Source organism: Peromyscus eremicus, chromosome 17 (genome assembly GCF_949786415.1).
Source record: "Peromyscus eremicus chromosome 17, PerEre_H2_v1, whole genome shotgun sequence".
NCBI classification, from domain to species: Eukaryota; Metazoa; Chordata; class Mammalia; order Rodentia; family Cricetidae; genus Peromyscus; species Peromyscus eremicus.
In genome coordinates this window covers 27,968,268-27,992,180 of record NC_081433.1, presented here as the reverse complement: position 1 = coordinate 27,992,180, position 23,913 = coordinate 27,968,268, and the positions used below count along the sequence as shown (strand labels likewise).

The 23,913-nt window shown below is 44.9% G+C and overlaps 1 protein-coding gene across 2 annotated transcripts in view; it reads left to right on the top strand.

Annotated features, from left to right (window-relative positions):
* Dlc1 (DLC1 Rho GTPase activating protein) overlaps nt 1–23,913 on the top strand; it is a 380,425-nt gene that overhangs the window by 330,595 nt on the left and 25,917 nt on the right. The window contains exons 1-2 of one of the 2 annotated variants that reach the window (XM_059244373.1): nt 7,790–8,136; nt 21,759–21,830. In XM_059244373.1, coding sequence (XP_059100356.1) covers nt 8,100–8,136; nt 21,759–21,830 — 109 coding nt within the window. In that variant the 5' untranslated portion in view covers nt 7,790–8,099. Of the gene's footprint in view, nt 1–7,789; nt 8,137–21,758; nt 21,831–23,913 lie in introns of those variants that run through there. The other variant, XM_059244374.1, reaches the window with a different exon arrangement.

Below are 23,913 nucleotides of genomic sequence, written 5' to 3'. Positions count from 1 at the left end.
ATTTGGATGAGGACACAGAGGCTTCCAGTTTGAGGAAAAGAGATCAGCTGAGGAATTGGTGAGGTGAGGTTAGCTGTGGTTTGTGTTCTTTCTCTCTGATCTTTCAGCGTTTACCCCAATACCTAGCTCCAGGTTTGTTTTTATTAATAAGACCTTTTAAGATTTGTGTTGCAAAAAAAGTTCTACATATACATTAGCAGGCAGCAGGAAGAGAAGTATGACACTGGTCCTGGCTTGAGCATCTGAGACCTCAAAATCCACCCCCAGTGACACACTTTCTCCAACAAGGCCACACCTACTCCAACAAAGCCTCACCTCCTAATAGTGCCCCTCCCTAATGGCCTATGGGGGCTATTTATTTCAGACTACCACACATACGCAATATATGTGCATGTGTATTTATATGGCTGGTTTGAAAACATGAAGTCACTCAGGCAGCATAAGTTTGGCATAAAAGAACATATATTATTCCTTTTATCACTTATAGGAAGTATGAGGAACAGTAAGATTCAATAAAAAGTCTTTGGAATAGTTGCTATCAGAGGCTAGGACAAGAGAATCAGGAGTTAATGTCAAATAGGAACAGAATTTCAGTTTGGGGAAAAGGAAAAATTCTCAAGGTAGAAAGTAGTGCTGGCCATATGACAATGAAGATCTGCTTAAGCTCCTGGACTCACCACTTAGAAATGGTTATGATGGCAAATTTTATATTGTGTAAATTGAATGCAATACATGTTGTAGAATATTATTTTAAGGTGTGTTACTTTTGTTTATGTTGCATTTGTTTAACTCTGTGAAGCTGTGTTACTGTGCCTGTCTAAAACACCTGATGGTCTAATAAAGAACTGGCCAATAGCAAGGCAGGAGAAAGGATAGGCGGGGCTGGCAGATAGAGACAATATAAAAAAGGAGAAAACTTCTGGGCGGTGGTGGCGCACGCCTTTAATCCCAGCACTTGGGAGGCAGAGGCAGGCGTATCTCTGTGAGTTCGAGTCCAGCCCGATCTCCAAAGAGAGTTCCAGGAAAGGCGCAAAGCTACACAGAGAAACCCTGTTTTGAGGGGAAAAAAAAAGAAAAAAGGAGAAAACTGGAGGAGGAATCTATGAGCCAGAGAAGGAGGAGGACTCCAGGGACCAGCCACCCAGCTACACAGCAAGCCAAAAGTGAAAGTTAGATTTATGGAAGAGAACGGGAAAAGCCCAGAGGCAAAAAGGTAGACAGGATAATTTAAAGTTGAGGAGAGCTGGCAAGAAAGAAGCCAAGCTAAGGCTGGGCATTCATAAGTAAGAATAAGCCTCTGTGTGTGATTTATTTGGGAGCTGGGTGGCGGGTCCCCCAAAAGAGCCAAAAACAAACAAATACAAACTTCAACAAATTTAGTATTCAAAGGACATATTAAGAATGGAGAAGTATTTTTTGATTAAATGTTAACAATAGCAATTGAAATTATCAAGTTGGTAAAACTGAATGCAGAAGAAGCAAGTACATTCAAACTCTGAAAAATGCCCAAAAAAAAAAAACTTTCAGGAAGACAGTTTAGAAACATAGATGATAATAGGTACGTAGGTAAGTAGGAAGGTAAGTAGATACATACATACATACATACATACATACATACATACATACATACATAAGATAGGTAGATAAATGAGATAGATGATAGATAGATAGATAGATAGATAGATAGATAGATAGATAGATAGATGATAGATCAAATGCCCCTGAATCATTTGACCTCTTAATTCAAAGTAAGTGAATTTACCTATACAATTATTGCCTTTGCTCTCTAAATTAAATTTATATTATTTAAGAATGCCTATTTTTAAAAATTATGAAAAAATAAAAGTTCAACATTGGTTAACTGCTTAATATGCTCATAAGATGGATATAATGCAACTCTGATAAAGCATATTCATCAGCTACGTTAAGTGAATTAAAATATTATTCAGCAGGGGCTGGGGACGTAGCTCAGTTGTACCTAGCATATGTACAGCTTGGATTTGATCCACAGCAGTGCCTAAAAATCTGACATGGTGGCTTGTGCCTGTGATCTCAATACTTGGAACACAGAGGCAGGAAGATAACTTCAAGGTCATCCTTTGCAACATCCTGAGTTCAAAGACAGCCTGAGCAGCATATAACCCAGTCTTAATAAATAAGTACACATACACACAATGAAACAATATATACTATGATCTCAATTTTTTCTGACCGGGAGTCTGGGCATGCAGATGGAACAGACCTACAATATATCTCAGTAATCTTAGGTAATTTGGTTATCAAGCTTCATTTTATTTTCCTTATACTTTTCCATATTTTCTTAACTTTTCACAATGAAAATTTTAATCCATATTAAGTGACAAAGATAAAAATACCATTTGCTTCTAAAATAACATAGCCCATCCCCAGTAGTCAGGGAATTGTGTGCTACAAGCTCAAAAAGAATTGAAGTCAGAGGATGCTCACAGAATGGACAAAGCCGGCAGTTAACTTGGCTAATTCAGTGGGAAAGCAGCTTTGTTGCTCACATGGAATTTAAAAAAAAAAAAAAAATGATTGCAATTTTTGTTTGCCATTTGCTTGATTTTTGTACTGCCAGAGGCCACATGAAAGAGCCGGATTCATCTTGGCAAAGATCAAATGAAATTGGGGTGTGGCGGAGGCATGAGATGATGGTGTGTCTCTGCTGGGTTCTCATCTCTGCCATTGTTAGTAGTGAGGCCTTAGGCTAAGCCACAGCTGAGCCTTTGGATAAACTAGGTTTTCGAATAAATTCTACTGTAAATATGCTAAGTATCCCAGGAAAGCCGGCTCACTGAAGTATTAGATCCACATCAAGAGTTCACTGTGTCCAGACCTTCCACTGAGTGAGCATGCCGTAACTCCACCCCGGAGAGTGGAGCAAGAGGGGCCCAAGTTCAAGGACCAGCTTGCTCAAGGCAGTGAGACTATGGCTTTTGTTTGTTTGTTTTTCTCTGTTTCCCATGAAAAGAAGGATAAAGAGACAGCTCATTGGTGGGCTGTTTGTCTGGCTTGTTGTAGGTTCCATCTCTAGCACCTTGGTGAGAAAAAAAGAGTAAGAGGAAAAAAAAAGAAAGAGAATTCCATGGTCTCTGCAAGTTTATCTGTCCCAAGAAACTTCCCCTCCAGATTCTTATTGGTCTTCACTTTGGTGTCAACTGCCTTTCTCTGGCTTAATAAACACTTGTTTGAAAGAGAAGTGTACCATCCTAGGCTGGCTCATAGTTCGGTTTAAGTGATTATCCAAAAACGTAGATTTACATCATTTATGCAAGAATAGAGTCACTCTGTACCTAAAGATGCTTCCAAATGAGTAAGCTATCCGTCCCCCTGTTCCGAATGTGGATGGTCCAAAAACTATAATAACCGATCTAGCTGAACAAGGCAGCTACTCCTGGTAAAGCTTTCAAAGCTTCAACTTTTTTACTGCCCAAATCCCTTCTTCCTCTCTCCTTTCTATCCTACAGCTCCAGCATGTGGGGTTTGAAAACTTCTGAGAAAGCTAACTATCAGTTAGGGGAAGGAGTCAGGAAGATCCCAAACCTGGGGTCACTGATGCTAAGAATAAAGAAGTGTTTCAGGACAGCCCTTGGGTTTCCAATTGAATTATGCCCCTTAATTGAAAACCGCTAACATTATTTTCAGGATTTTGTTTCTTTGTCCTATTTCCTTTGAGCATTACAAATCAAAATTATTTTCCCCCAGTCATTTCACAATGTTCCATTGAGCACAAATTACATTACAACATTTTCCAAGCACAGAAGAGTCTTCAAGTCCTAAGGGAGGCAGAGAAATTTCCAGAGATTATTTGGCTCCTATCTCTAGACCAGAGGTTTAAACTAATTGCCCCAGGGATAAATGAAGCCCAAAGTTGAAATTGCTCAGGATGGATTCAGATTTTTTTTTAATTAGTTGCCAGCATCTAAACAGTGGAAGCTTTGACATAAACACACATAAACGGGGCTGGTAGCGTAGCTTGGTGGTGGAGAGCTTGTCTGGCATGCAGAGGCTGTTGGTTTGATTATCAACATAGCAAAGAAAGCGAAGGGAAGCAGGGGAGAGGAAGAACAGAGTTTTTGACATTTCACCCAGTGTATTAGGGTTGTTCTGTTAGCACACGCCAACGGCAAGTCCTGGACTGGCAGCTCTCCTCTCTCTCCCCTGTCCCTCCCTCCCTCTCTTTTCTTAAGATTCATTTTTGCAATAACTTAATGATGTGTATGTGGCAAGGGGGTTATGTTCAAGCGTCCTCTGGGGCCAGAGACACTGAACCTCCAGGAGCTGGATTTATAGGGGGGCATGAGCTGCCAGATGTGGGTGCTGGGAACCCAATTCGAGTATTCCTCAAGAGTAGTTTGTCTCTTGGCAACCCAGTTTGCCCTATACCACGGGGGGCTTGCCTTACTCACTAACATCCCAGGCTTAAGCCTTTTCAAGTTGTGTTTTGTTTTTAACAAGTGGTGGTGGGATGAAACACAAGAAGGTGTCCTTGGACAATATCAGTAGTATCTAATTTCAACCATTAAGATAGAGTATGAACCCATAATCATAAAGAATAGCTGTCTTCATCTGCTCTGCTATTTAGGAGTTAGTGGTAAGATTTTTTTTTTTCTTTCCTTGGTAGTTCCACAGTCTTTAGGAAATAAATCTAAATAGAGGCTGCTGGGCTGCTGCTGTGAATAGCCTCCAAGCATCTAACACTTGCCTCAGAGATGAACAGAACAGGCCATTATATACCATCTTAATATTCTTCAAACTCTGCCACTGGGGATCAATAATTCAGTGACAACCATCTACTTCTATGAAACCTTATTTAATTTGTGATGGATTTCTTTTTCTTTTCTTCTTTGTGTGTGTGATGTATGTGTACATGTGTTCATGTGTATACACACACACACACACACACACACACACACACACACACGTACACCCGTCCAGAGGTCAGAGGTCAGTGGCAAGTGTCTCCCTCAGTTGTGATCTCCCTTACTGGAACCAGTACTCACCAATTTGGTTGGACTCCTTATAGCCAGAAAGCTCCAGGGATTCTCAGGTCTCCCAGCGCTGCGCTCAGCAGGCTCCTTCTGTCTGGCTTTTTAGCTGGATGCTGTGATCCTAAGCAGGTCCTCAGGCTTGCACTGAGTGCCTTTGCCCACTGACCCACCTCCTCAGCTCTTGCAGCGGATATACATATTCTTACACATGAAAAAGCTTTCAGTGACCATGACTGTTGGCTCTGGGAAAATGAGCTGTACTGCATGGGACAGCCTACCTCTCAGAGCCCAGTGCCTTAAGACCCAAATCTCAGTTAACAGCAGCTCAGTGGAGGACAAATGCAGTTTAAGACCAGCTGCCTGGGACAGGCAGATGAAGCCTATGGTGATGGGTGAAAGGCTAAGTGAGCAGAAAAGACTCTGAGCTGGCTTGGGGAATCCTGCTTTATCTGGTCAACAGCATTGTCTGTCCACACTCTTGATGGTTTTGCCAGCACCCCCACCGCCCCCAACCCGCTTGCAAGAGCTCCTCTTGTTCACAAAGGTTAAAGTCAAGGCTTTGTTCTGCGTTGTTTTTGTTTTCTTCTGGACATTTTAAGTAGGAATTTCCTGTTCAAATCTGATGTGCCATTTAGTAAGCCAGTGGTCTACCAAATCCACAGCTTCCTAGCCCACAGATTCAAATCGTCACTGATGGAAAACATCCAGGGAGGTTGGGCCCAGTGGCTCAGACCCGTCATCCCAGTTACCTTAGGGGTCCAGGCAAGAGAATCAGAAGTTCAAAGTCTGAACTACAGAGTGAGTTCCAGGTCAGCCTGAGCAACTTAGTAAGAATCTTAGCTAGAAGTTTATAAAGTGCTGGAGAGGAGGGCGGGGCGGGAGGCAGCAGGGTCATGAAATAGCACAGTAGGTAAAGGCATTTGTCATAGCACAGGAGGTGAAGGCATTTGTCATATATGCTCATTAGTCTTTTGTCAACTCAGCACAAGCTAGAGGCATCACCTCTTCTCAGAAGGTGAGAAAATGCCTCCACCAGATTGGTCTCTACGCTAGCCTGTGGGGCATTTTCTTGACTGGTGATTGGTGCAGGAGGGCCCAGCCAACTGTAGGTGGTGGACTATATAATAAAGCAGGCAGAGCAAGCCACACACAAGGCAGTGAACAGCACTCATCCATGGCCTCTGCTTTCGTCCCGGCTTCTCCGCTCCTCCCTTCATTTCCTGTCTTGATGCACCGTAAGATGAAACAAACCCTTTCATCCCCTACATTAGTTTTTCATCAGTTTCATCACAGCAACAGAGAAGCAAATCAAGACACCACACCAGCCTGATGACTTGAATTTGATCCTCCAAACTCATGCTAAAGCGGAAGGAGAGAATAAACACAAAGTTGTTCTCTGACCTCCACATAGCACCATAGCCAAAAGAAAATATTTGGAGAAAACAAAAAACTGCATCTGTAAGTGAACGTATGCAAATCTACATAGTGTTTACATTGTATTACATATTGTAAGTAATCTAATAATTATTAAAAAAAAGTACGTAGGGAGGATGTCCATAAGTTGTATGCAAACTATATGTGATTTAGTATGAGGGGTATGTGCATTCAGAGATGCATCTGAAGATGTATACTAATAGTGTACGTGTTCACAGTTCCTCCAGCATCCACACTCGGGAGAACAACTCCATTTTCTTGGGCGATTCCGATCTTCACGTTCTGGGCCTCAACATTCCCTCATTTCCATTTACACCCCCCCCCCTTTCTTCCCATCATTCTCTGAACTCTTGGTAGGCAGAGGCCACGTGCACCCCGCACTGCCTTTGAGTCTCCAGCATTTGCCGTCAGGTAAATGCCCTGGCAACACAGATCTGTTGAGTGGAGGGTGAATGTGCCTTCCAAAGTGAGGAATTCTGGTAGGGTAAATTGGGGTGCCATTGGTAGAAGTGGGGAGAGTCTCATTTGTAACCGACCATGGCTATGAAATCAATCCATTCTGAAGTATAAGGGAATAGATATTTTCTAGTTCTGTTTAGCCCTACTTAAGAATAAACTCTGCCCCAATTCTATCGCCTGGTCTGTCCAACAACTCTCATCTAACATACTACATATTTTCCACTTGTTCTGCGTCTTGTATAGCTTCCCTAGGAAGAAGCCAACTCCAGAAGGATATGGGTCCCCTTTGCTGGCTACTGTATGATCCAGTGGAGAAACCATTTGGCCCATAGTAAAAATGCTCTCTCGGGACAGGATGAATGAGTTTCCATCAGTTAAGATAACACACACACAACACCAACTTACTCCAAAGTAAATTTTCATGAAAATTGCTGTGGACATTTAAACACCGTACTCTAATTATATTCTGTCGCGAGTTTCAAAATGGGGCTTCTTACAATATGATGAACCTCCAACGAATAACAGTAAATGTCAGGTTGAGGGCCAGTCCATGAGCAGTTTTAGAAGCTGTGACTGTTTTTCCCCATTTTCTGACAAGAGACACTTATGCGCCCTTACCTCTGCACTCAGGCAAAGGCCTCCAGACTCTTTGCCTTTACCCCAGAGGCCAGTAGTTGGCGACTTTTAGGCGCTTGCCGCCGCCGCAGAAGTTGCAGACCCTGGGAAAACATTCCAGGAAAGGGCGGAGGAGGCGCAGGGCGGGATCTGGGCGGGCCTTGGGCGGGGCCTGATGCACGGTGGGCGGGGCCAGAGCCCAGCCCGAGGCCGCAGCATGGGTCCCGCCCGTAGGGGCGGACTCAGTGGGAGGGCGAGCGGCGAGCAGAGCGCTGCAGCGAGCGGGTGGCGGGCGGTGCGCTCCAGGCTGGGCCATGGCTGAGCGTCCTGGCAGCAGGAGCCGAGGCTCCTCAGCTCCGTGTCCCGCTCCCTGAGAGCGCTCCCTCCGCGCGGTCGCAGTCAAAACCCACGATTTTGCACGAGCTTAGCGCGAAGGGCGGGGAAGCTGCGGAACAGGATGTGCTGACGACCGCGAGGGCTCGCGTCCCCGGTGCCACCGTGGGTCCCGGCGTGGGATCCCGATCACTCCGGGCTGCCTCGACGTTCCCGGTGCGCTCCCGCCACCCTGCGCCGACCTTGATGTGTAGAGACGAGCCGGACACCATGATCCTAACACGTAAGATGGACTTGTGCCTTGTGGTCGGACTAGTTCTGCCTGGGGTCAGCTGCTGAGGGGACCGGCCGAAGAGGACTTGTCACCCCCGTCCTGCCAAGTCCGTGTTGTGGTTTTGTGTGTTTTGACATGCTTGCTGAGGAGTCGCCCCAGGCTCTCGATGGAACGCGTGTGTTGAAGCAGCTTGGGTCAGAGTTTGGAGAGGGAGGTTTTAACTTCGGGTCGTGTCCCTTGGCCACGTATTGCCTGGGGAACTGCGGACCAGCGTCCGGGTGACTTAGACTCATTCTATCCCCAGAAGCTGGCCTCGGGACCCTGAGGGGCGAGCAACCCCTTTTCGACTTCTTTAGGGGGACGGTCCCATCTCTTCTTCTTGTCCTATACCCTACAAGTGCCAAATCAGTATTGTCTGCCTAAGAATGCATTATTTAAGGGACTGTGTAGACTTTAGCTGTACTTGGGGAAAATGTTTCCTTAGCCCTGTTTCAGGGTGCGTTTGCCGAAGTGTTCGCTTCTTTTGTTGTCGTTTCGCCTGTTTTAAACGCTGGGAATCTCTGAGCCTAGGCGGGCTAAGTCAGGGTTGCTCCTTGCCCCCCCCCCCCCCCGCAACCTCCATCGCACGTGGGGTTCGGATGGGAACTCGGCGCTTTCCCGCTGTGTGGGGTGGTTGGACGCGGTTCCTGAAAAGCCCCACCAGATGCCCACGCCCTTGGCGTGGAAGGAAGAGTTCGTGGGCTGGGGAAAGGAAGGAAACACGTCTCCAGGCCTGAGGCTTTTTTGTATCAAGGAGGCGGCCTCTTGGACCAGTGCCCCTCTCTGCGCCCCTGACCCCTCCTCCAATGTCAGGAGCTGAGAGCCTTTGATCCTTCTTAAGGGCTGCTCCCAGAACAGCAGCCCACCCTGTTGGAGTAATTTTCTGTCTCTGCGAGTCATTTCGGCGGCGCACGGCCTTTGGTGCTAGGAGTGATGCTGGGGAAGTGAATTAGGGATCAGCATCGCGCTGGATGCGCGACCCTGGAAAGTGCCATAACCTCACTGCGCTGTCCCCAACCCGGGTTAATAACTGTGAACACAAGTGGAAGTTGTGAGGATCAGATAAACTGGTACACGTAGTAAAGTGCCTAGTGGGGTGACAGATACTGACGTTCACCCTGTTCCCCAAAGACTCTAGTAACTAGGAGGGAAGCCCTGCCCGAAGTCAAATGACTCTGCTCAGTAGAGGAGAAAAAAAATATTCCCCTTTCCGGTGTTTCTTTCAGTGAGGCTTTTTACACCCAACGTGGTCACAAATGGGTTCATTCCCGAGAGTCGGAGGTTGTTTCAAGCTGTGGCTGGTGATTCGCAGGAATGCAGCCTTGGCACAGCCATCCATTACCAGAAGATTCGTGGGGGTGGCATATGTGACGCATTTCAGTAGGGGAGAAAAAAAAAAAGTCAGCCTCTGGATAACACAGAATGCCCAGTCTCAAATTACATTTTTTTTTTAACCCTGCAAAATTCTGTTTGCTGAAGGGATGAGGGAAAGTAATAGCCCAGCGTACTGCTGCGCTCAGAATGTAAACCTATCAGCGGCTCCATCTGGACGGCAGGCTAGTCCTCGGCGGGATAATTTGCTGACCATAAGGGTGGAATTAATGGAGGCACCCAGTGCCATCTTGGCAAGCAGATTGCAGCAGATGGTCAGAGGGGTGCCCTTCGAGGCAGCAGCCCCCCTAACAGAAGAACCCAAGTCCTGAGGAACGAGTGTCAAATGGTTAGCAGATGTGCCTTCAGAAGTTATTTCAAGACATTTCCTGAGAAAATGTTGGAGATTGCCTGTATTCACTTGTGTTGAGGCATGGCAGATTCGCAGCGTGGCCCTAGCCTGGGTGCATAACTTTTTCATTAGTACTACTGTTCAGAGAGTTTAAAATGAAGCCCAGCAGACAGACTTTCTCTCAAGCTGTTTTTTTTTTTTTTTAAAGTTTGCTTTTGACAAATTGACTTTACTTTCCTGCAAGCTGAGTGACACCTTGCCCTAAACAGGCTAGAAGTTCAGGGGCGGGGGCTGACTTTTTTTTTTCCCTCCGAGCTATAGAATCTAGAATCTGGATATATGGTCTCCAGCTTAGCTCTTTGCCCTAGAGTGGATGAGAAAAGTAGTTTCAGTGACTTGTATTCTAATTTCCCCTGCTTTTGTAGATTTATTGCAGACCACTCTCTAAGGAGTGGAAAGATTAAGCTGTTTCAGACTGTAATATACTGAACCAATCCAAGGAGCTCTCTTTAATTGTGGAACACACACAAGACAATTTGCCCTTAGCCTTTGTATCGTATTATAGTTAAAGGGACAAAGGCCAATAGAACAGGCTAATAGTTGTTAGGACCACAGCAAGGTATTACTAAAGAAAGTGACTTTTAAACTGTCTGGTACTCCAACTCTTATATGCAGAGTGCTGTGGGACTTATGGGGGGTGGTGGGTGGAGCTAGGAGATTCCTGCAAGATACTTCCAGTCTGAGGCTTGGTGAAGCTCTAAGAGGTGGTTTCACATACAAAAAATCAGTACTTGGGTTTCCCTGGGTGTCCCTGTGGAGGTTCTAAATCATGATGCAACATTTAAATGGGAGTGGTATTTTTATGACTTAGGCGAGTAAATACTCAATTTGAAAATATTCAAGGAAGCGTGGTTTGATCCAGAAGAATTGGGGGCATCCAGAGTACAGTGAGTGAAGTAAATGGGACTCGTTTGAAGAGAGCCTTGTTCTGGACAGGATGGGCCAGTATTGTAAACACAAGTTTCTCATGCTTAACTCCCCTTCCTAGCAACAGGAAGACGGAAATGAGACCATGCACCAAAAAAAAAAAAAAAAAAAAAAAAGTCCTAAAGGGCTCCAGACAATACTCGATCCACCCTGCTATTCACCCTGTACAGCCAGAAGACCTGCAAAAGTAAAAATAACTTCAGATGTTTCCGCTTCCTCCCTGGATATTACCAAACCAGCGTAGACTGATGTCTCGGTTCTGTACGGAGAGGTCAGAACAACCTGGCCCAGGTACCCAGACTCCTGACAAGCTAAACAAAGCAGGGTTAGAGGTGGCTGTCGTTTTTTTAAGATTTGTGCAGGCCAGTGATACAGGGACATGCATTTGAGCCAATGGCGGAGAATGATTATCGCATCTAAACGTAGCTGTCCTTCTGAATCCTAGTGCGTTCATTTTCGTCACACCCATCTATAAAAAGTCTCCTCCTGTGTGGTCAAGGTCAAGTTAAAACTAGCCCAGATTATGAAGAGTTAATGTCTACCCTGGCCTGAAAAGCACAAGCCCACGTTCATCTACAGGGCTGTGAAATAAGAAGAAAAAAATGGGTTTTGGAACAGACCTTCACAGTTGTCTCTATTTCTGACTCTGGCCGTTGTGAATAGAGGAATGCAGGGTTAAGTATTAGCCGTCTTTGAAGGGGGACCACGCAAAGAGAGTTACAATTTGTTTTATAGGAACAAGTTACTGCTGGGAATGTGTGCATTCGGTGGTGTTTTCTTTCAGTCTCAAGTTACAGTAGTCCCCTTTTATCCTTGGGGAATATGTCTCAAGACCCCAGTAAGTTCCTGAAACCATAGCCATGGCCATCCTTATATGTACCATGTTTTCCCCCATAGATACATTCCTATGATAAAGTTCATACATTAGACACAGTAAAAGATTCACAATCGAAACAATAAACTAGGACCGTTGTAACAATAAGCCATAATAGAAGTTATTGAGGGCTTGCAGATTAATTTCAGGAATTTTTCGTTTCATACTTTCATTTTTTTTCACTTGTCCATGGGTAGATGAGACTGAGTCTAAGGGGGCCATACTGTTGTGGGACACTCAGTTAGTATGAAAAGGGTTGATTTCCAGCTGGGGAGGTCTGTCTGTCAGCCTACCCTGTCTGTCAGCACCTCTCCCTTAGGTGGGCCCCTGTGTTATTGTTGAGGATTATAGTGGTCAATGATAAGGGAGCAGAGTCTCCCTGGGGACAGTTAATTGCCTGACTCTCCCTTGACCTGTTTTGTCCTCGCTGTTTCTTCCTTGCTGTCCTAAGGAGCGGCGTGCAGGAAGACAGCCGTGCATATTTAGCTTACATACTCGTGTAGACCCTCACAGTCAAGAGTCAGGCTTTTCTGGGCTATGTTCCAGTTAGGCCTTACAAAGACCGCTTTTTCCTGGGGGCTCTGTGCTCACGGCGAACTGTAATGGGATCGTAGCCTAGCAGATAGAGACGAGCTTCTGTCTTTAACATCTGCCTGAGTCCCAGGATGTCTTTAACCTCTGGAGGAGTCTTAGGGTACCACTTTCAGAAAGGTTGGGCAATGCTTTCTTCAGTGAAGGTACTTTGAAATTAACTTGTCTGTGCTAGATATAGGTGAAAATAGTTGAATGACACCTTATAAAATTTCTGCCTGCTAGGAAGTAAGGCTCTTGGGCACTTGAGGTAAACTATTACACTCCAAGCCGACAAAATGCAAAACTTTCCTTCCCTTCATGAGTTTCCCCTGGTTTTAGTCTGTTACTAGATTTAGGTTTTTATGATTACCAGGTACTTTTTCCTCTCATGCCTACTTCTACTTGATGGCCTTTTTCGGTCAGCCTCTCCCCTAGTAGGGGGAAAATCAAAAGGTATTGGAATGGCCAACTCTGATGCTGGGTCCTCAGATGCCTTTGGCACCTCCCATCCACATTTTGATCTCTCGCCTGCCCCGCCCTTCAGTGTCCTGTGGAGAGAACTGGAAGTCACTTCCTGATTCTTGTCACAACGGCGCCTTCCTTCTCCTGTAGAAGTCTCCGAAGGATGTCAGAAGGACAAAAGTTTTCCACACCCTGAGGTTGTAGCATTCCCAGGCTCACCATACTTAGGAAGCCAGTGAGAAAAAGGCTTTGGAGTGAAATGTCTTGTGACGCAGGTATGGGTCTGCCCTGCAGCCACTCTGTCCTGCCTGGGTGCCCTATGTTACACTCAGGTGACAAATTGAGAATTGTTGTCTCCAATCCGAATAGAATGGAGGCCTCCTAAGAGAGCCTCTGGGCACCAAGTCCCCTGTTGCAAACCAAGCTGTATGATGTGGAAAGGGGATTTTGTGTGAGTGTGATGCTTGCGTGAAAGTCACTGCAAGGGAAATTCCAGAACCTTGCAAAGGCGTCCTAGGAAAAGCCTGTCCCCCTGCTGAGGGACAGCTGAGCTAGAAGTTCAGTGTCCAAGGTCACGGTCCTCCCAATAGCGCTCCAGACCCCTTCCTGCTGGCCTGTGTAAACAGACAGGGACCCTCACAAAATGGGGATCTTAGTGTGTTTATAGGAAATTAAGTAGATGGACATGAGCTAAAGTTTAACCTCTCTTAAATAACATGTAAGTTTGATCATCAGACCACCAAAAACCCAACCCAGACAAAAAAATTACGCGAGTTAAACTGAAAAGCATTTTTGCCTTAGGTTAGACCAAAGGAGGCGGCAGCTTATACCTTTAACCAGTATTTGCCACGTTCTGTTTTCATTGGTCTTTGAAGAACTGTAGCATCATATTTCATTTCTTTCTTAATTTTCTTTCACCACCCCACACCTCCCACCCCTCCCTCGCCCCCCAACCCCGGTCAGAGCTGAGTCGTTTCAATTGGAATTTCTGGCTATCCTCTTTATTTCTAACTTCAGGTTCCAATCAAGTCGTGATTTTTAAGTGTTTTATTTTCACTTGTTCTGTTCCTCCTGGAGGACCCTGGAGTCAAAGCCCTGATGAGGGAGCTGGCCTTCGGTGAATAAGCTTTGCTAACATATGGAGAGGAGCAATTGACGTGTAAGCCCGATTCTCAACACGGAGATGGGGCTGACTCTAGGATTACAGTCAGGTACTTGGCCTTCAGAACCTGATTGTGCCACCTTTTACAGAATGGAGGCTTTGTAAAGTAAGGTGTGTTAGAGCCATGTCACCTCCTTCCTTGAAGCTGTCTTAATGTAGGTAGTTAGCACCCCAAGTTAACCTAATGCAAACCATTTTCCTTAGTATATAATTTGACGTCTTTTAAGTATTTGATACAATATCCTTGAAATACATAATATGTGTATATATTGATTGACAGATGGTGGGCTCCTAATGGGTTTTTTTTTTCCCTCAATTGGCATTCAAAGTAATGGGCTTTTGGCGATATTTTCATCACGTAACATAAAAGCAGAATGGGTACTGTGGGGTGGGGGCTGAAGAGGAGGGGGCACAGTTCTATTTTTATCTCACCCTAGACTGACATGACATACAAGTGATGTTACGGCCTCCATTTCCTTAACGGCTCAGTTCCCTCTCGGTTTGACCTCTTCGTCCTGGAGCGCAGGTGCCAGTTTTTGATTAGCTGGGAGATATTTTCTATTCCTGGAAATGAAGTGCCTCCGCGTGGAGGCTAGAGGTTCCTGACAGCCCCGTCACTCGGGAGGGAGCTCACATCAGCACAGAGCGGCAGTGATGTGAGGCGCTCGCCCTTGCCTGGTTGGAGTGGTAAGAGCAGTACTTTGCAAATGCTTGTGCCGAAGGGTCCCCGAAGGAAATTTCACTTGATGTCGTTTCTGCATAAGTGCTTAATCAAGGTGTAGGCTTTCAGGGTGTCTCCACAGAGGTTCCCTTCTTTCCAAGCATAACCCTTCATTAACTTGTCGTCACTTAAGTGGCTTCTTTATCCCCTCCTTCAGTTATTTCTAGGAATATTCTTTCCTAGAAAGCAGCACATCTCTCTCTCTTCAAATCTTCAACAGATGGAGGAGACACTTAAAAAAAACAAAACGCCCCAAGCTTCCATCTTTTTTACCAGTACTGAGAGCCCGCTCAGTAATTTAAATGAGAGCGCCATGGAATGAGCAAGAAGCTTTCTGGCCTGGGGACACCATCTGGTGCCTCTCTGAATTGGAGCAGATTGTCCAAACACTGGACCAGCTCCCTTAGAAGGAGCAAGGTCCCATGTGCCTGTCAGCACCCAGATCTCTACGTCCCCAGGAGTCAGAATGTCTGGTGAGAAATAAAACTTTACAGCCCAACCAAAAATATCATTCCAAGAGTTTTCTATAGGCTGAAGGATTTTCTGTGAAAATTTAACTGAGTTTGTGGTCTCTGGACCCACACATAAGCAAGTATTTGGGGAATTATGTTCTGTCTTCAGTGAACATGGCCTTCATGAAACAAATCATAGCATTGCTTCACTAAAAAGCGGTTTATGTATGTTTAGGCGATTAAAAGTGTCAAGAAATGTACACAACATTGGGAAATGTTCCTAAAATAGTTTTTTGAGAGGGAATAAAGTTCTGGAAGTTAACGGGAAGAGACTGTGTCCTGGAGAAGAAACAGTAGGCAGAAAGGAAGTGTCAGTAGCAAAAGCTTAGAGAGCGGATATTGGAACTGTTGTGTGAAATGTCAGGTTTACATGCATGTACATACATAGGCACTTACCGGTGTATACATCCATGTGTAGAACAAGGTCTCACTGGAGTAATCAGAAAATGAAGCTTACTAGGATGCAAATTAAATCCATGGTTTGTTTATACAGTTATTTATTTGTTGAGGGACCCACCACGCTGCCACAAAACAGTGTGGGGTTGGGGAACATCCCTGAAGGAAAAGGACAGCATATTCTTGGAGCTTACAAAGCGGGCCCACAGAATGTAAACAGTACGTGTCGTGGAAAAAGGAAGGATGAGAGTGGGAAGGTGGAAGCCAGGGAGGCTGGATCAGTTGGGGGGTTGGCACGGGAGTGGGCATGGGTGAGGGTGTAGTCAGCAACCTGGCTTTACATGCCGCTGTCCACGGGGAAAGAGCCTCCCTCCCTGGTGCTGACTCACCAAATCACTTGGGACTTCACAAACACAGGGGCCCTGGAAGAGCACTTGAGAAGCCTATGTGATTCCTAGGAAGATGGAAGAGGGTCATTGTACCCCCAGTCCTGGGGCTGTGGCATACCTTTCCACCTGGTTTCCTGCTTGGCAGGAATTTGGGGTTTTGATTGTCCCTGAAGATAGCTGGCAACTCACCTAGTTCAGAAAGTAAAGACGGCGTGAAGGAGAAAATAAATGTAGCCTGGCTTGCCTCGCGCCATTCCTCACAGTGGATTTGAGTCTGCCCAAAGCCTTAGTTGAGTGATTGCCCTGTCTCCCAGAAACTTCCAGAATATGTGCCTTGGATGTTTGGAATTTTCTTTTAGGCACCTGAGGGTAGGAATGCAGCTCAGATGCCCCCAGAATCTGTCCTGTGATTAGATAACATTGGAGTTTAATAAATATTAAGTAAGTATTCTATGTGACTTGGCCCTAGCAGGAATTCACTTTACATAGATAACTCCTGATAACCAGCCTTGGGCAGTTGTGTGTGCTTAACATTTATTTTTATAGTTGTCAAGTGCAAGTTCTTAGTCTGCCTTTGAAGAAATGAAAGTGTTAGCGAACTTTTTTTGCCTTTGCATTTTTAAGACATATATCTGAGTGGTTCTAGTGTACAAAAGGGAGTGTTTGGGGGTGTACCTGAATTAAAAGGGGGGGATGTTTGAGAGGTGAAAGAGGGGGTATTTATTGGAGTCTGAAGAGAGAACATGGGCCCTTGATAGCCAGGGCATCCTGAGAACTCAGAGAGCTTACCTTTGGAAGCCTTTCAGGATCTGAAGAGACAGGCAGAGGCCAAGTTAGGAAGGGCCCAAGGACTTTGCTGAGGGGCTTGAATTGTAACTCAAAGGTGATAGGAAGTCATTGAACAGTTATAAGCAGAAATATGTGGTTAGCGAAAACCAGTCTAGGTAGTTCATGGAACTGGTTGAGGTGGGGGATGTAGGGGGAGAGGTTTAACCAAGAGTTGTTGGATTCAGAGGAAGTATCCTGGACAAAAGAATACAGTAGAGCAGTGGTTCTCAACCTTCTTAATGCTGCGGCCCTTTAATTCAGTTCCTCGTGTTGTGGTGACCCCCCCAAACAAAAACTTATTTTCATGGAGAATCTCTATGGCCCCTGATGCCTTCCTACCTTACTGTACTCATTTGTGGACCTGGATGCTTCTCCGGATGACCCACCCCATGAGCCCCACCCACGAAGTGAAGGTGACTGTTACTAAAGCCATTGTGTGCACTGCTGAGCTCCTTGACCTGGTGGAGAGAGCCTGATAAGCTGGCCTTTCTTCCCTTTTGAAGGAATCCGTCTCACCCAAGGGCAGGAATGCCTCTTGGTTTGGATTTGAAAGCCCCGCTTGCCTGCCCATAGCTAGAGCAGCTCTCTGTACACGTGAACCTTTGCACACACATCTGTCTTATCTCAGGACTTCCATGGTACTGGGGAAGGTGCTTGCGTTTTCAGAGCATTCCCCAATTCCTTAGCATTTCTTTGAAGGACCAGATTTGCTGTAGTCTATGAATGGCCTATTGGGAAAGAGGGAAAGAAATCCCGCAAGTTCCCACTGTGAAAGTATTGCAGCCCACTTAGACTTCTGGGCTGTGGCTTGACCTGCTCAGATGGGCCGAGCTCAGCAGCTGCATGGCTACTGGCTCAGAGAAAGTCAGCGGACTTACAGTAGAGGTGCGGTGAGGAGAAGATGGGACCATCCGCGCCAGCCAGGAAATGTGTGAATATGGGCTAAGGGTCTCCGCACTCATTCATCTCATGTGCAGAACGGCTCTGTGAATGACCAACAACGACGAAGCTGCTTCCAAGAAAAACTTCCTGTTTCCTCCTTCGCAGATTTGTGCGTTGCTTGCTTAGCAGAACCCCTCGTCTACAAGCTTCATTGTGTTGCCCTTGTTCTTTCAAGTCTGTGGTGGCCTTTCTGTTTTAGAAACAGCATCCTCATTGCTCCCACAACACCACACACCTGCACTCAAGAACCCCTGGAGCAGGGGGGAGTTCACAATGAGCGGGGGTGTGGGGGATGGGGGGTGCTAAAGTGACTGGCTAACGGACGTATGGACATATGGTGTTCTCTGCAGTGTGTGTGTGTGTGTGTGTGTGTGTGTGTGTGTGTGTGTGTGTGTGTGTGTTGAGGTCAGAGTACAGCTTTCATACATCAGTTCTCTCCACCACGGGCTCCAGGATCGATCTCAGGTAACCAGACTTGTGCAAGAACACTGTTAACCCAACATCCATCTCCCTGGTTCTTCTTCAATATCTTAAACTTTTTCCCTTACTACGTCACACACACACACACACACACACACACACACACACACATACACACCCCACACCCCACCCACCCCCACCCCCACCCCCCTCACCCCCGGCGACGGAGGAAAAGCCTACTCTATACAAACTAGCATTCTTTGAGTCCCTGTTTCCTCTCTCATCTGGGACATGGAGCTCGTTTTTTTTTGTTTGTTTGTTTTTTTTTGTTTTGTTTTTTTTGTTTTTCGAGACAGGGTTTCTCTGTGTAGCTTTGCGCCTTTCCTGGAACTCACTTGGTAGTCCAGGCTGGCCTCAAACTCACAGAGATCCACCTGGCTCTGCCTCCCGAGTGCTGGGATTAAAGGCGTGCGCCACCATTGCCCGGCCTCGTTTTTTTTTTTTTTTTTTTTTTTTTTTTTTTTTTTTTTTTTTTTTTAAGGAGAGGTGGTTGACTACTTCTGCCGGTGTTTCAGGATCTTTGCTCTTGCGTGTGAAACGTGCGTGTATTAGGAGCAGTGTGAGGAAGTGAACTGGTGTGCGGAAGGCTCTGGCTCGTCTTGAGCGCCTCAGATCCACCTCTCTGTGTAGTTTCTATCTACAGGGGTGCCGGGATTTGAACTCAGGGCCTCATGCTTGCAGAGCAAATGCTCTTACCCACAGAGCCAGCTCCCCAGCTCACACCATTTGTTTTCTGACCGGGTGGCCCTAAAAGTGACTGGGTGACATCAATTTGGGGTTGTACGAGCACATACCATTTTATTTTTTTTTTTTAAGGATAGACGTGAATGACTGAGACACAAGCCAGCTGTAGACATCTGGATGTTTCTGAGATTGCATGGGACCTTAAGTGATTAATGTATACGAAAAGTTCTCGTAATGTGTGAAGGCTTACAATGACAGCTATAAAGATGGTTTAGAAAAATACACTGCCTCTTTCACACCTTTCAATGCGAAGCCCCTTGAACGAGAAAAATCAAGAACATGCTGTAATTGGGTGTCAGAATCTTAGAAGCTGGTGCCTGATGAAGCCTTTGTATGTGCACTGGTCTGGTGCCCTGTCTACATGTGCCCCCAAATGGACGGATGCTTAGAATTTCTAGTTACTTGACATTTTTTGAGTGAAATAATAAGAAAGTAAATACTACTTTTTAACGATCGATTATCCAATGTCCAATAGCCTGTTCTTTGGAAATATTCTGTAAGGACACGGTAACAGTGAGTTATTTTGAATATGTTTCTAAGAGGCCATGAATGTGTGGGGCTGGAGAGATGGCTGAGTGGTTTAGAGCGCTTGTTGTTCTTTTAGAGGACCTAGGTTCCATTCCCAGCACCCACACAGTGGCTCACAGCCATCTCTAACTCCAGATCCAGGGAATCTGACACCCTCTTCTGATCTCCCTGTGTACCAAGCACATATGGGGTGCACAGATCTACATGCAGGCAAACACCCATACACATAAAATAATTTTTTAAAAGCCATAAATTTGTAAGAGAGCAAAAAGGGGTATTTGAGAGTTATTGGATGGAAAAAGGAGAGGGGGAAATGGTGGAATATCATTTCCAAAAATAATAGAAATAATTAAAAAATAAAATAGGTTGTTTAAAACAAGTAACCTTTTTTTCTTTCTGTAGTCATCTTTGGGAGTCAGCAGGGCTACACAGAGGGAAAATGTGATTTTCATAGTCTTTAAAGTAAAATTTTAAGCATTCATGTTTTTCAGTCTTACAATACTCTTCTAGAAGCTGTTTTACAGTCTTATTTAAACTCCCTCAAACCCCATGAAGACAAGACATGGATTTTAAAAAAAAAAAAATACATGAGCCCTGCCAAGATGGCTCAGCATGTGCTTGTCCCCAAGCCCGATGAGATCTGTCTCATATCTGCATGGTGGAAGGAGAGAACTGATGTCCACAAATTGTCCTCTGACGTCCACCCCTTAGCACACATGCCCACTTGCATACACACAAATACAAAATAATAAATGCAATAATTTTAACTAAAAAATTAATACATGAAGAAGACTGTTTGGGCTCAGGTCATTCACATCTGTATGTGCGAGCAATGTTCCGCTCTGCATTGATACCCCTCTGTCCTCTTTACCCAGCAAGTCTTGAGTCTTGTGTTTAGTCATACTACTCTCCTCTCTATACTAAAATGACTCAAGCAAGCAGCCCCTAAGATGCTGTTTACTAACAGTGTTATCCTCATTTCAGTGGGGTATTAATTAACTAGCTTGGGAAATCACGGCTTGTCTGCTCCGTGGTGTGCGCAGTAACGATATTCCTACCCGCCTTGATGAATTAAAAGTTTTTTCAAAGTTGCTGTTCTTGAAATGACAAGGAAAAAGCACAAGTTAAAATTTAAAAAAGAAAAAGAAGTTGGAAAGCTTAAAGTTTTAGTGGACAAAAGTGGTGTAGTGTGTGTATTTGTAATAGTGGCCACCAGACTGACATCTGGCTTAATGAAGATGGCAATCTGGGATTGATTAAGCAATGTCCAGACTTCTATAAAGTGAATAGCCTTAAATAACCAAGCACTCTAATGGCCTGAAGAAGGTGGGAAGAGGAGTTGAAAGGAATATTCTCTGTGCAAACACAGAAACTAATTAATGTGTCCAGGACCACCACTGTGAGTCAGTTTTAACAGGATTGTAAATACGTGCTTGAGTGAGTTTTAACACAGTGTGTCAGTTGCTCTTGGCCTCTCTGTTTATCAATACTATCTACAAGATGTTTAACCACAGGGAAAGGGAGCCTTTATTAGGCCGTCAGCCTGCCAAGACGCTGGGATTTAGTGACGTCACGCCCTCAGTTTCCAGAGGCAGCCTGGGCCTCTCTCCTGCTGAGGAATACTAGTGCTCCTGAAGGCACATTGTCATAGTCTTTGGCTGTTAAAATGCTCAGTCCACAAGCGTCACAAGGTCTGTAACTGTGCCCAGTCAAGCTCTGCTCGGGGTATAAGGGTGTATCTGGTGGGTTTGTGTTGAAACGGAAAATAATAAGTCTTGTTAGACCAACTGGGCTTCCAATTGGTTATTCAACCCCTTCTGCACTTTGATCGTGTTGTGTGTTTTGGAAGCGTGTCCAGAAGCAGCAGGGAGCAACTTACTGCTGGGAGAACCCATCTTGGATTTTGTTTGTTTGTTTGGATTTCTGCAGCACTGGGGATCAATCCCAGGGCCTTAGGCAGGGCTAGACCACTAAGTTACAGTGCTAGCCCCTTCTGTTTTCTTTACAGAGAAAACATATCATTACGTTCATTTAAAAGAGTTGGAAACACATATAAAATGTAAGCCATTTGGTATTAACTGGACTTTCGGTCGGTTCCTTTGCCTATGGGTATATATGTTGGTCTTTGTAATTACTAATTATTTTATTTATTTGTGATATATTGTGTTGCAGAAGTTGTGTATTACCTGTCTGATCGAATCAGTTTCTTAATGCAGGAAAGCATGTGGAGGGCTAACGTGACTAACAAATGCGTCTTCTGTTTGTCTCTAGAAATTGAAGCCAAGGAAGCGTGCGATTGGCTGCGGATAACTGGATTTCCCCAGTATGCACAGCTCTATGAAGGTAAGGCGAGAGTACCGTCTTAGTTTAAGTCGGCATCATCCTAACACCGACTTCATGGATCCAGGAGTTATTTGGAGACATTTTGTTACTCAGTTCAATATCTCATTTTTTTTTTTAAATGGTCTAAGTACCCAAGACTCGCACCATTCAAAACAAAAGAGAAACAGAATCTAGGCAGTAACGGAATTGTCGTGTCCCACTGCAAAGAGTAACCCGTGACCCCCAAAACATTTACTGGTTTTTGTGTTCTCATTTTCTGTAATTTTATTGAAGTTTTTGAAAGGCATACGGTGTGTAAAGTCTAGCTTTTCAAAAAAGAAAAAAAGGGTACTATGCAGATTTAATTTGTTCGTATATTAAGATTCCTCTAACCTGTGTGTCCCTGTAGCTCATTTTCTTTGACTACTGTATAATACCCCATCAAATGGATTGAAGAGCGTTCTATCTCTGTTCTGGTTGGTGGGCATTTCAGTTGTTTTTTTTTTTTTATAAACTGTTACTTTTGAACATTCATGCGTCTTTCTTTGGTAACACGTACGTAATAACTTAACTTGCACAAACCTAGAAGAAATAAGGTTTCTGTGTAATGAACGGCAGTGCACATATTCCATTTTGTCGTGTATGTTTTCCCATAGCACATGCCCTAGCTTTCCCCGACACACCAAAATAGAAAAGGGAAAATTAAAGTTAAGAAGGTCACCATACTAGATTGCTTCTTTTGCCGCTGCAATAAGCAATATAACCAAAAGCACCTTGCAGAGTATAGGGTTTATTTCATCTTGACAGCTCACCCCATCACCAAGAGAAGTCAGGGCAGGAACCTGAAGGGAGGAACTGAAGCAGAAACCATGGAAGAATGCTGCTTACCCCTTGCTTTCTTATAGTCCCCAGGAGCACCTGCCTGAGGGCGGCCCTGCCCACAGTGGGCTGGACCCTCCCAAATCAATCATCAATCAAGAAAATCCAACACAGACTTGCCCACAGGCCAATCTGATAGGCATCTTCTCCATTGTTGTTCTCTGTTCCTCCAGGACCCTGGCTTGTGTCCAGTTGACGGGATGCTAGGGACAGAGAAAGGGCAGTCCTGTCTAACTCATTCTGTGAGTCTCTGGTTCCATAAGCCAATATCAAGTGCTCTGCTCCCATTGAGATGAATTAGCTGTTCATTTAAATGAGAGACCTATTATCTGTATATGAAATTATTTTATAATGATCACAGCTTTGAAAGAGTGAACTCCATTTTATAGACATTTTTTGAAGATTTAAAGTTTTATTTGTTTAATTTTTTATACAGTGTATTTTGATTACGTTTTCCCCTCCAGCACAGCAACTCCTCCCAGATCCTCCCCACCTCATTAGTTACACACACACACACACACACACACACACACACACACACACACACGTGTGTGTGTGTGTGTGTGTGTGTGTGTCTCTCTCTCTCTCTCTCTCCCTCCCTCCCTCTCCCTCCCTCTCTCCCTCTCCAACTGAACTCTGACTCCTTTACTGCAGGATTCCTTGGGTCCTGAGGGGAAGGATGTTGATGTCAGGGCAGGAACTCAAGCAGCAGGACCCTGGAGGGAGAAACTCTCACCCATTTAGGGCTGAGTGTTCCAAGGTCTCTCATTCTCTGCATAATGTCTGACTGTAGGTCTCTGTATTTGCTTCCATCTGCTGCAGGAGGAAGCTTCTCTGATGATGACTGGGCAAGGTGCTGATATATGAGTATAGCAGAGTGTCTTTAGAAGTCCTTTTATTGCTACAGGGTTTTTGTTTGTTTGTTTGTTTGTTTGTTTGTTTTGGTTTTTTGGGTTGTTTTTTTTTTTTTTTTTTTTTTTTGCATCAGTAGTATGTGATTTTACCCAAGGTCCCTGGGCTCTCTAGTCTCAGGTTCTTGCACACCTAAGCAGTGGTCCGGTATGGGTTCCATTTCATGGAGTGGGTCCTTAAGTCACATCAGATCTTGGTTGGTTGGTGACTCCCACAAGCCTTGTGCCACCATTGCCCTAGCCTATCTTGCAGGCAGGACACTCTTGTAGATCAAAGGGTTTGTGGCTGGGTTAGCTTGTCCGTTTCTCTTTTG